Source organism: Belonocnema kinseyi, chromosome 2, assembly GCF_010883055.1.
Source record: "Belonocnema kinseyi isolate 2016_QV_RU_SX_M_011 chromosome 2, B_treatae_v1, whole genome shotgun sequence".
Classification (NCBI taxonomy): Eukaryota; Metazoa; Arthropoda; class Insecta; order Hymenoptera; family Cynipidae; genus Belonocnema; species Belonocnema kinseyi.
In genome coordinates this window covers 74,913,002-74,926,199 of record NC_046658.1, presented here as the reverse complement: position 1 = coordinate 74,926,199, position 13,198 = coordinate 74,913,002, and the positions used below count along the sequence as shown (strand labels likewise).

Sequence of the window (13,198 nt, the reverse complement as noted above, 5' to 3'; positions counted from 1 at the left end):
TGAGGACGTCGAATTGCAGGCTTTGCTGGATGAAGACGATGGTCAGACGCAAAAACAGCTCGCAGAAGAACTAAATGTGTCCCAGGCAACCATTTCCAGACAGATTGGTCAATTTGAACCGTGATCTGCGCCAAAAACGCCAAGAATATGAAACTAGGCATGAAAAAGTGATTTTTCTCGATGACAATGCACCATCACACCGGACAAAACTGACTCGGGAATTGGTTGAGTCGTACAGCTGGCAACCGCTACCCCACCCCGCTTACTCACCAGACTTAGCTCCATCCGACTACCACTTATTTGCATCGATGGGGCACGCAGTCAGCGAACAGCGCTTCACTTCTTACGAAAATGTAGGAAAATGGCTCGATGACTGGTTTGCTTCATAAAACGAAGACTTTTTTTGGAAAGGTATCCATAAATTGCCTGAAAGGTGGACAAAATGTATAGCCAGCGAGGGCGCATACTTTGAATAAAATATTTGTTATCATTCTCTTGAAATAAATGTGTTTTTTTCTTGAAAAAATACCGGTTTCATATGTATACACCTGGTATTTGCGGGTCGAAAATGCATTTCTTTTGTCGATTCACTGGCACTAAAAAATTTTTTTTCCTGAAAATTAAATTTTTACTGGTAATTTAACTATTTTTTTTAATTCGTATTTTCTTTGTTGATCAAAATTAATTTTCGTTATCAGAAAATATAACTATTCCATTTTTGTTTGATATATATTTTCGGATATATTTGAAATATTTCACAAAGGTCTCGGATAGATTTCAAAGAATTTACAAAGACTTCCTAATGCTTTCACACTGATTTCAAATATTTCTCAAAGATTTTGACAGAATTCGAAAAAATGATGCAAAAATTTCACAATTATTTTTAATATTTTTCAAAAATTTTAGGTGTATTTAAAATATTTCACAAAGATTTCGATTATTTCGCAAAGGTTTCACAAAAATTTTATAAATATTTCAATGATTTTCAAAAAATTTCACAATGATTTAGAATATTTTGCAAGGATTTTAAATAGATTTCACAGATTTCACAAAATTCACAAGTATTTCATAAATATTTCTTTTTTTTTCAATTTTTCAATATTGGGAGAATCCACAACGATTTTACAAAGATTTCACTGATTTCCGAAACATTTCAAATATTTTACAATGATTTCGAATATTTCGTAAGGATTTCAGATAGATTTCAAAGATTCCACAAAGACGGATATATTTCAAAGAAAATTTCGGATATATTTAAAGGACTTCACAAGGACTTCAATCATTTCTAGAATATTTCACAAAGATTTCAATAAATTCACAAATATGACCAAATATGGCACAAATATTGCAAATATGAACTGAACTTATTTCAGAAAGATTTAAATTATTTTACAAAGATTTCAGATAGATTACAAAGAAATAAAGATTTCAATGACTTCTCAAAGATTTAAAGAAGATGTAAATAATTTCAAAAATATTACCAAATATTTCGCAAACATTTCCAAAGATTCGTCAAAGGTTTCAATGGTATCTCAAATATTTTATAAAGATTCTACAAAGATTGAACAAAGCAAGAAAGAATTGAAAGATTTTCAGTTCCGACGATCCGATAAATTTAATCATTCGATTTTAGAGGGCGACAAATCAATACTTTGCTCCTCCCTGGTCGATTTCTAGGGGGAGATTGACCCCCTGTATCCCATGTGCCTCCTCCGCATTTGGTTTAGGTAGAACAAATAATTAAATGTGATCCCTGCTATTGTCCTACTTTTTTCGTCTTGAACCCTTTTCGACTTAGAACAATGTATTTGTTAACAGACAAAGATTGATCGATGGAACAAATGTGGTGCAAGAAGTGTTGGCTGGGGGTGGACCTCTGCCTTCCACTGGCGGAAGTAGCATGAGGGGAAGAAGTCCCGAAGAAGGAGGTCAGGGTCCAGAAACTCCACCCTCAGGTCACCACGACACCATTTCAGCAGTGGCCATGTCGAACACCTGCATTCTCACTGGCAGTACAGACGGACTGATTCAAGTTTGGAAGTGATTCCTATTCCATTTATATAATTTTTTTTTAACGAAGAGAGTACTTACAATGTAGCTAATGTACGTATTCATTATTTATTTCTACAAATGCGCTCTAAAGTCTTCCTTAAATTACGTAGGGCTTTTTAAGTGCTGATGCTGTGATTATGAACTGTAAATATTAAGATACATACCTAAGAGTGTCGACTTTGTTGGGCAGCAATGAAAGTGATTTCAGAGCCGGTTCTGCCGCCAAATAATTGTTGTTAGGTTAGAAAAACAGTGTAAGTTATTCACTGCAATATTATAATTAGATTTTTACTTATTAAAGAGGTTTTAAAATTTGAAATTTGAATAAGTTGTGAAAAATTTATTTTTCTCTTCGACTCTGAACAGATTTCATCATGGCGATTTGACGAAAAAGATAGATTATATTTAATTAAGCATCGAATAAATAGGCTTATGGAGTGTGTAGCTATTTTAATAAGAAAATATACTTAGGTTTGATGAAACGATAGCCTCTTTGTCGTGTAAAGTAGGTTTGATTTGCGTACATTATTTGTACAAGTATGTAAATAATATACAATAGTAGTCTCTAGTGTCATCTCATAATAATATATATAATTACATATATTTAAAATCGTTTAAACTGCAGTACTCTCACATGACGACTGATAATAATATACTCATAAGCGATAGCAGAAAACAGTCATCCTCTGTACAAAGTTGTTACAATAAATCATTATTTTTAGAAAAAATATTCCAGACACTCAATTCGCCGAAAATTCTTTCTTATACAAATTATTTGCGCTTTTTCTCATCTCTGGAATGTGAGAAGGACTAGTCTTGAAAATTAAAACATTTTTTATTAAATAGATCTATCACAAAGAAATATTGGAAACACAGCTATTCACATTTTTGAAAGGAATATTTTAAAAACTAATCAGCTTCCACTTGTTTTCAATATTTACGAGCTTACTTTGTACAATTTTACATATTAAAAAAAAATGATTCGTTGACATATTTAACTACCAGGGACAAACTGGTGCCGCTGGGTAAGGAACTTGTCCCGGAAATGCGTAACCGTTAGGGTTTATCGTTTTGCAGACTTCTTTCCAGCGTTCTTTTCCATTTTTGCCCTCCCTATGTCTTGCCTCGCTTCTATAGTATGGATCACGCCCGAAAAATAAGTCTAGCCATGGTGCACCCAAAACGCATAAAATTAGGAGCAAAAATACAAAAACTGTCTTCATTTTATGCCATTAATTACGAGGAGACGAATTTTGATCCTGGACATACGTGTCTTCGAAATTTTGTTGAAACCTCTTGTTCAACATAAGTGGTTTTGTTTCAAGTTCCAGCTTCAATTTCGATACCTGAAAAGAGAAAAAATAACACATAAAGAGAATGTCCGAATTTTTATTAAAAGTTTGTTTTTCATAATTAGGGTGGTCTAAAAATACATTGGAAATTCTTTTTCGAATTTTCATGCATATCGCCCTCGATTTTGTTCAAAATCATACAAAATAAATGCGTTTAAAACAAAATTATATTTAGAAGTTCCGCAAGTCCCATGAAGTTTAACACGTATTTTCCGTAACAAAAAAAAAGTTTTAACAATTTCTATTCAGAATTTTGAATATTAGTTGGATCAAGGTGAAACTCAACGTTTTCTTTCGCAATTAGCTATAGAATACAAATAAATAATTTCTTTAAAATATGAACCCCATAAGTCTGTTTAATAGGGTTCCAAAAAAACCATGTATGTGAAAAATTGGGCTTTGTAAGTTTTTGGAGATAATTATGATTTTTTTGCAGTTTTTCAATAAAAATAATAATAATAATTTCAATAAAAATGTTAAGTTAGATCTAAAAAATAATTGCTTAACAAACATACTTGCTTAAAACTTATAAACAAATAAACAAATATTTCTAAATAAAAATAAAACAGATATTTGAAATATTCTTCACTCTGAAGTGAAAAGTAGACAATACGTTAAATATTTCAGAAAAAAACTGCAACTTTATAACATTATTCTAAGAGGATATGATAATAAATAATAATTTAAATGGTTTAAACGATTATTTCTTTTAAATTTCTCTAATTATTGCCTCAATCTAACTAAAAAGTTTAAAACAAATTGAAAAATTGAGAAAAAACGCGACTTTCTAAGTATATTCTACGAGAAAATTGCTACAAACAATAGTAAACTGTTTAAAACAATAATTTAAGCATCTAGTTATCAATATAAAGTAATAATTGATGTATTAGGAACATTTTGTATTTTTAAAAATCAGCAAAAAATCATAACTAGTGCCATGAAATCGCAAAACCCAATTTTTTTACTTATGGATCTTTTAGTTTACATAAAACAGAGTTATAGGGGTTATATTTAAAAGGTAATGTTTGATTCATATTTTATAGCTAATAGGAAAAAAAATGTTCAGTTTCAAATCGATTCAGCTAATGTTGATGATTTTGAAGAAAATTTACAAAAATGGCTTTTTCCTTATGGGAAACATATAATAAACTTCATGGGAGTTGGCGGAACCTCCAAATGTTATTATTTTCTGTGAATTCGAACAAAGAGGGCGATATGAATGAAAATTCTAAGAGAAATAATGTGGTCCACCCTAATAACCACTCAAATATTATAAAAATTGGACGGTGGCCGTAACAGTTTATTATTTTTTTATTCTTGACTGTTTTTCTCTCAATTTTTTAATGTTACATAATTAAAAATAAGAAGCATGTAAAGTCGAACAATTTTGAATTTAAGGATGTAAAAATGGATATCAAAAATTGTAATTTTTCAAATGATAGCTTTCCTTATTAATGAATTAAAAATCAAGAGACTTAGAACACTTACCAATTTTTTTCTATGGTATTCACTCAAAAATTCATTTTTTTATTTCCTAATAAATAGGAATATCGCAAAAAACATTCGAGATATTAACATTTTAAGAAAAGCCTATAAATTTATTGATGAATGGAAAATTTTTAAAATTGCCAAATTCAATGTTTATGATCTAAATTCTGAAATTTTTGATACGCTTTTGGAAAAATTTAAAACAATATCTTGAATAATTTTGTGATATTCCTATTTGGTGACGAAATAAAAATAACCAAAAAGGTGAAAATAATAGGGATGTCTCTATTTTTAAAATAATGTAACACTTTTCACGGAAATTTATACCAAAAAGAAATTGGAAACTTTCTGGTGTTCATATTTCAAACACTTCAAATATTTTTGGTCTCCTATTTATAAATTTTCTATTTTTTCTCGGTTTTAAGCATTCTCGGGTTTCTGATAGTGAAAAACATTTAAATTGGTACGACCTTAGAAACGTTTTTGTAGAATTAAAAAAATGGAAATATTTTTGAAAAAATAAAGACGCCATTTGTATTTTTTATTATTATTTAATTTATTTTTGAAGGGCATACATAAAGTAATTCCGTTAATTTCAAATGAAAGGAATTCAAATTAGGTTTGATAATTTTCAAAATAAAGCGAAATAAAAATATATTAAAGTAATATGTTACCTTACTGTGGATAAAACAAATTGTAGAGAAAATATTTTTCGAATTTAAAATTCAATTTTATTTCAGAATATTAGGTTTGCCGGCACAATGGATTTTTCCGATAACTTATGCAAACAATAAAAAAATGAATTAATAAAGTAAATAAATAAATAAATAAAAAAATGGTTGAAAATTTTACCATCTATTTCAGTTTTTCCTGCTTTTTTTGTAAAAGTTTATATTATGAATATAAATTTAAAGTAAAATAATTATAAAAAAATAACACTGAATAAAAACTGGATTGATCAATTCATATTCAATCAAATTATCAATGAAATAACCCACGTGGAATTAAAACCAGAACAGTAACTCGTAAGATGCTAGTGAGAAATCCTACAAACGATCATTGAACATCGCGTGCAAGTGAATTCTATAACGTTAAGTAAAGAATGTTACATCACAAGTAGACACGTCACACTTTTTCATATTTTGGATTGTTTATACTTTCAATCTTCACACTTTCTGAACACCGCACCGGCGGTGTTTTCACGATTTATTACGTGTTCACGGTCGAATGATTAAATTCACGACTCGCTTCATAGATAATTACTGGCAAAATTAGATAAGCTTTTTATTTAAGTATTTCTACCCGGACGACTTATCGTCATCAGAACTAGAAGAAAGACTTCCTTCATTTGAAAGCTTACTCCAACTCAAAATTGTCAGCATTTTGTCAAACTCAATTCGGAAAAAATTCAATTGCAATAAATGAAATTGTTTTTCTTGAGACAAGTTTTCTTTAATTCAACTTCCTCATATTTTATTTTTTTATTTTTAAAACTTGTAATCTTTATAATTAGATTATCCATTTGGAGATAAATTAGACAAATTTTTAATTGAAATTTATTCGACTTCTAATAAATTTGACTAAATAAATAAAATACCATTAACTTGGAATCCCTATATTTAAACAAACACAAAATTTCTGCTTACAGGATCCAAATAAAAATTTGGGAATGCACTATTTCTCGAAATTCGATATTTTTTTAACTTTTGTCTTTTTCAGTAAAAAAAAAACTTTATCACCATTCCGTAAGGCTAATGTAAGTTGACAAACGTACAACTCCTGGAATGAGGAGATGCTGGATCCTCACTGCTGTTTTATAGGAGACCTGCCCTACCGCTGAGAAAAATGATATGGCTGATCAAACTCACGAGTAACGAGATTTGTTGAGGGGTGTGCGTATATGCAAACTAAATTAATGAATATTTCATCACTATGCTCCGCTTGATATAGAACTCGATAAAGACTTGACGAAAAAAGTGATAAGACCAATACAAAAAAAAATCGATGAAATAAGACACTTTATAAGGAAATCGTTCAATCAGTTTATCAGTTCAATAAATAACAGACTTATTCCCTGACTAGTATTTCTCTCTTCTTATCTGGATCTATCTATACAAAAGTTATTCAAAAATGCAATGAAAAAAATACAAAAGAGAAATCTAGTTTGAATTGATGTGTGGTTTTCGTCTATTTTAGACTTGAGTTAGGCAAGTCGTACTGATGTATTGCATTTACGTTTCGCAATCTGCAATTTAGCATTCCTAATTGCATTTAAAAAGGAATTTAATCCTAATTTAGTTATAATAACAGGTTAGAGACTTGACAAAATTAATGGGGTTCCATGAGTTATGCTTGTCTACCAGGATTTATTTATATATTAATACACGTGAGTCTTAATCATGTGCTTTTAATAGAACCTATTAGATTTTATCTTTAAGTTGAAAGTATCTAATTGAACAAGGAAACGTAAAAGAAATTTTATTCGGTAATTGCTTTTTTAAAAATAGATTAACTAAATTCTCAAATTTGTTTAGTAATCTTTTAATTGAAAGATGCAAAATTATTTTTAAATAATTTATCATAGCACTTTTTGGGATTAAAATTCAAAAGTTAAAAAAAATCTAAATTGTACTGAAGCGTATTAATTTGTAAAGGGGGTGTTGTGCATGATGTCACCTCAGAATTTTATTTCCGTTTTTATGTAAAATCTTCTAGTTTCTTTTGTTGTAAATGAATATCATTTGCGAATGAGTCAACAAATTAACATTGAACTTGAAAAAACTTGGGAAGGACCTTACAGTCTGCTGCGCACGTTCAGGTAATTTATAACCATTTACAATCTACTCACGATTCACGTGTGCACGTTTCGTTCACGATTATGAACTCTCGCATTTTTAATTCCGTGTTTCCTCATGCCTCTAATGATATTTATGATATGATAACCGGGCACTTTTACTTTCAGGTTTAATTATAAGATTAAACGTTCAAATTCTTATTCTTTTGTTCAGATCTTCTAATTTCAAGGCAACGATTAACAAAATTTGGAAGGCTTACTTTAAGACTCCGAATGGGGGACGGAAATGAAACATTCATCTCTACGTTCTTTTTAAATTTACAGAATTTATAGCACGAGAAATAATGTGAGATATTTTGGTCGAAACAAATTTTTTGCGAGAATTTTTCATATCGGTGGGTTCAATTTTAAGAAAGTTAATAGAAACTACGTCCTTATTTCAAATTGACCAAAAAATTTGAATTTTTAAAATCTAATTACTTATTTTTTCAAAATTCGATTCCCAAAATACTCATCCTCTATTTTATCCTTTTCTGTACGGGATACTCTCAGGAGAAATCTGGCGAAAACTGCAGTTTTTCAGAACAGGGAGGAATTAAAAAATCAAGGTTGACGTATTTAGGGAATTCGATTTTCGAAAATCTAGATGAAATAATTGCGAAAGTTGACAAAATAAGCATATGAAACTTTCAAAAATTGATTGGGTCATGAAAATGCAGATTCTCTATTTGTAAAATAATAAAATCACAACACATTTTCAAAATTGTTTTTGAGCCAAAGACTTGGTAGATAATTTAAGAAACTTTTTTTAGTTTCTCACTGGTATTTTCGCTACACCCCTTCATTTCCGTTTTTTTTCTAAAATCCTATTTTTTTAAACATCCCTTTTCTCTAAATATACGGTATTTGAAGAAAGTTTTTTTAAATTACCGAATTATTTATTATAATTATTTTCACTATTTAAAATTAAAATATAAAATGTTATTAACTAATTTTGATCACTAAAATTAACTTCTTTCTTACAGATATAATATAGCTACAATAGTAAAATGCATTTGTATAATATTGAAGTACTTGAATAAAATATTTATAAACAAGGTTGAAAATTGAAAAAGAAAAAATATATATCGCAACACGAATATAACTATATAAGTTGAAAGTAATAATTATTAAAAGAAATATATGACATTTTTTATTAAAATATTGATTTTTCTTTTCTGCATGTAAAAATAAATATTTAATTTTCCCATTCTTTTTCTTCTCTTTCGTGAAAAAATTATAATATTTCCCTTTTTTGAGCTCAATCGTGCGCTGTGATCTCCGGGATTGAAAATTCATCTTTTTTCGCTTGAAAATTAATTCTTTTTTTATTCAAAGTCTACTATTATGTATTTCGTTCAGAAATTATCTCTTCTAGTTGAAAATTTACATGATTATTTTCTTGAAAATTCAACTACTTGGTTAAAATTTTAACTATTTTTTACAAATTCATTTTTTTGGTTAAAGATTCCTCATATCGGTTAAAAATTTAAATATTTTATTCACAATTAACTTTTTTGTTTGAAAATGCATAATCTTGGGGTGCAAATTCAACAGTTTTTTTTATAAAATATGCGTTTTTGGCTCGAAAATTTTGAATATTTGGTTGAATTTTTTCATGGCATTAAAATCTTGCTTATAGTTCCAAATTTCTCTTTTTGGTTTGAAAAATAATTTCCTTTGGGTCGAAATGCAACTATTTGGTTAAAAATTAGTATTTTTAAGTCAAAAGTTCAACTTTTTTGTAGAAAAATCTTATATTTGGGTTGAAAATTCGTTTTTTCTTGTCTGAGAATTTCACAGTTTGGTAGAAAATTGAACTGTTTGGTTAAAAAATAACTTTCTTGTTGAAAATTGATACTTTTGATCTAAAGATTCAACTGTTTTATAGACACACATTTTTGGCTTCAAAATTAAAGAATTTGATTAATTTTTATTTATCTTGATTGAAAAATTTTTCATCGTTGAAAATTCATCTCTCTTGTTCAATATTCGTGTTTTGAGTTTTAACATTCATCTTTTGTTAAAAATTGAACTATTTGATTGAAAATTCAACTAATTGTTAAAAAATTAATTTTTAAGTCGAAAATTCAAGTATCTGATTGATAATTCAACTTTCTTGATTTAAAGTGAACTTTTTTTTGAAAATGCATCTTTGCAGACTTAGAAGTATAATATTTTCTAACAAATTTTACATTTCAAACTACAAAAAGTAAATGTTTTTTAAATTAAAAATTCGTCGCTATTTCTTGAAAGTCCAACTATTTTGTTTTAAATGTAATAGGTATCTATAATCTATATCTATAAATAGATATTCAAATTAAATCTAAATAAGGCAAACTGTTCTTAATGTTAATTAAATGACTTTGCAATATAATCTACCTTCCAGAATGAGATTTTAATTAAATGCGTTGAATCTGGAAAACGTGGAGAACTTGAGCGGAAGTTTATCTTTGAAAAAATTGAAGGGGAATTTTCTGTTTTACTCAAGGGTGGTAATAAAGATATCATTTTCCAGAATCATTAGAACTACGTATATCTCACCATGTATAAACACTTGAAATTGATCAGAGATCGAGTCAAGCATGTCAGGGTCAAGTTCTTTTTCAGTCGATATTCGATGAGCTGAATTTAATCCCGGCATAAAATTCTATCGGAGAATTAGCACATTAAATGAACGGAGAACGATCGAGACAAGCTGGGAGCTAAATCTGTTTAGCACACATTACGATTCCGTCATTATTACACCATTTCCCTTTTACCGTAATAGTCGCTCTCCTAGCTCTTGTACTATTAATAGTTCAGTAAATTGTAAGTAGAGAGAGAAAGTTCAGGTCAGACGTTCCTAAAAGAAACTGCAGGACTCTAATGAATCGCTGTATTTTGCGGGAATGGACAAAAGAAGACGATTTTATTGTCGTTTAATTAGGGGTCATAGACTCGCGAGATTAACCGCAAAAACAGTGCAAGCGAATGATAAGCAATTGCGGTCAGGGTCGCATGCTTGTTGTTGATATGGAACAGGAGACCAGCAGAAGTGTCACTGATTCGAGCTTGGTCCATGTAAAAATAATTCAATCTCCAGCAAAATAATTCAATTCTTAACAAAATTCTCGAATTTGCAACCTACAAAGATAATTTTTTGAATTTTCAGCATAATATTTAGTTGCATTTTTAATCAAAAAACAGATCATTTAAAACCAAGATTAGTATTCCATAAAAAATGGAGAATTTTCAAAAAAAATTTAAATTCTCAACTAAGGAGATAATTTTTAGCCAAAAAATAAAGTTTAATATAGAAGTTCAACTTTTACCCAATTAGTTGAATTTTCAATTAAAAAAGATCAATTTTCATCAAAATATTTAAACTTTCAACCAAGGAGATGAATTCTTAACTGAAATGATAAATATTCAACAGGAATAGTTAAATTTTCAGTTAAAAAAATTAATTTCTAACAAAAAAACATGCGGATTTCAGCCAAAAAGATGACTTTTCCACTAGAATGATAAATTTTCAACAACAAAAAAAGATTTTTTTAACAAAGTGGATTAACCTTCTACCGCAAAAACAGAGCACTAAATGATAAGCAATTGCGGTCAGGTTCGCATCATTGTTTATATGGATCAAAAGGTCGGCAGAAAATTTATTGATTCGAGCTTGGTCTGTATCAAAATAACTTAATTTTCAACAAAATAGTTCATTTTTTGACAGCATTGTAGAATTTGAAACTACAGTTGTGATTTTTAAACCAGTTGATCGATTTTCCAAACAAGAAATATTCAACTACAACCAAAAACGATAGCATTTTTAACCAAATTAATATGTTTAATTAGAAGACAGCGAGAAAGGCAGTTGAATTAAACAAAAAAGGAATGGGTAGATGGGATCATATAAACTCCCGTCTAATACTACATTGATGAAGACTAGTGACCTTCTCGCACGGTGGGCTTGGATGTACAATCCAGACAGACTAATTACCTCCCGTTTTTCTTCTGAAAATCATTACAGAGATGCCTTACGATTATTTTCAGACCAAAAAGAAAAAAAATCGTTGGAGGTAATGTTGAATGAACTCAATTTTTACATTCTCATCAGAGAAGGTATTCGATTTGTGTAGAATTTGACCCCGCCAATTTTTGTCAAATGTCCACGCTTTGAGACCCTCTGAAACCGAAAAACAGGTTTTTACAAATGTGTCTGTCTGTATGTCTGTCTGTGAACAGGATAACTTTCGAAAAAAATAATCTATTAGATTGCCCTTTGGTACACTCGTTGAGTGTCCTAAACTAAAGGTCAAGTCCGTTAGCCAGCCATTTTGGATAAAAATTCAAAAAGTGGGCACATTTTGAATATTGTTGAGACCACTTTTTTAAAAATTCAAAAATTCTCTGTACGGTTATTTATAGTATTCGAAAAGTTGAACAATTTATCCTAATGACTTTTTTGGAAAAATCACAAATTACCAGAGTTAGAGCATTTTCAAAGTTCAAAAAAAAAACAAATTAAAATGAACATTTTAAGCCAAACAACGCATGATACGAAAAAAAGTCGAGAGAGAAAAAACGTTACTTTTTAAAACCCCCTACAAGATTTCAATAACAATTTTTTTAATTTGGTCGAAAATTTAAAAATTCTAAATTTGATCGTACCAAAAAATTTTGAAACCACATTCTTTCAAGATTTAAAAATTGTATGTACGGCTGCTCATAGTACTCAGAAACTCAAACAATTTATCCCCATGACTTTTTTCTATAAAAAGAAAATTATCAGAGTTAGAGCATATTCAAAATCCAAAAAAACAAACTGAAATGAAAATTTTAAGCCAAACAACGCATGATATGAAAAAAAGCCAAGAGAAGAGAAATTTTGCTTTTTGAAACCCCTAAAAGATTATAATAACATTTTCAATTTGGTCAAAAAGTTGAAAATTCCAAATTTGATCGCACAACAAAATTTTGAAACCACATTTTTTCAAGATTTAAAAATTCGATGTACGGTTTTTTATAGTACACAGAAACTCAAACAATTTATCCCCGTGACTTTTTTTGAAAAATCAAAAATTACCAGAGTTAGAGCATTTTCAAAATCCAAAAAAAAAAAAAAAAACTGAAATGAGCATTTTAAGCCAAACAACGCATGATATGAAAAAAAGCCAAGAGAAGAAAAACTTTGCTTTTTGAAATCCCTACAGGACTACGATAACAACTTTTTTAATTTGGTCGAAAAGTTGAATATTCCAAATTTGATCGTACCAAAAATAATGAAAAATTCAATTTTTTGGTCAAACTATGCGAGATACGAAAAAAATTAAAAAGCTCAAACTGCGCACCCTGGGAAGAACTACAAATTTATAATGAATCACTTTTCGACATAAGCTACGAAAAAAAATGAGACAAAAATTGTTCATCCAAAAAAGAGCTATAATTTTTGATAGGACACGTAGTTTTTGCTTTAGTCGTAAAAAATATCATT

The 13,198-nt window shown here is 29.1% G+C and overlaps 2 protein-coding genes across 3 annotated transcripts in view; one reads left to right on the top strand and one right to left on the bottom strand.

Moving 5' to 3' along the window:
• The window catches only part of LOC117168470 (phosphoinositide 3-kinase regulatory subunit 4), a 38,950-nt gene extending 36,170 nt beyond the window's left edge, over positions 1-2,780 (top strand). For both annotated transcript variants that reach the window (XM_033354145.1, XM_033354146.1), the window contains exon 17: positions 1,819-2,780. In XM_033354145.1, the coding sequence (XP_033210036.1) occupies positions 1,819-2,044 (226 nt within the window). In that variant the 3' untranslated portion in view covers positions 2,045-2,780. The remainder of the gene's footprint in view (positions 1-1,818) is intronic.
• LOC117168473 (vesicle transport protein SEC20) overlaps positions 2,488-13,198 on the bottom strand; it is a 31,519-nt gene continuing 20,808 nt past the window's right edge. Inside the window, exon 5 of the mRNA XM_033354152.1 lies at positions 2,488-3,398. The gene's annotated coding sequence lies outside the window, so the exon portion shown is untranslated. The remainder of the gene's footprint in view (positions 3,399-13,198) is intronic.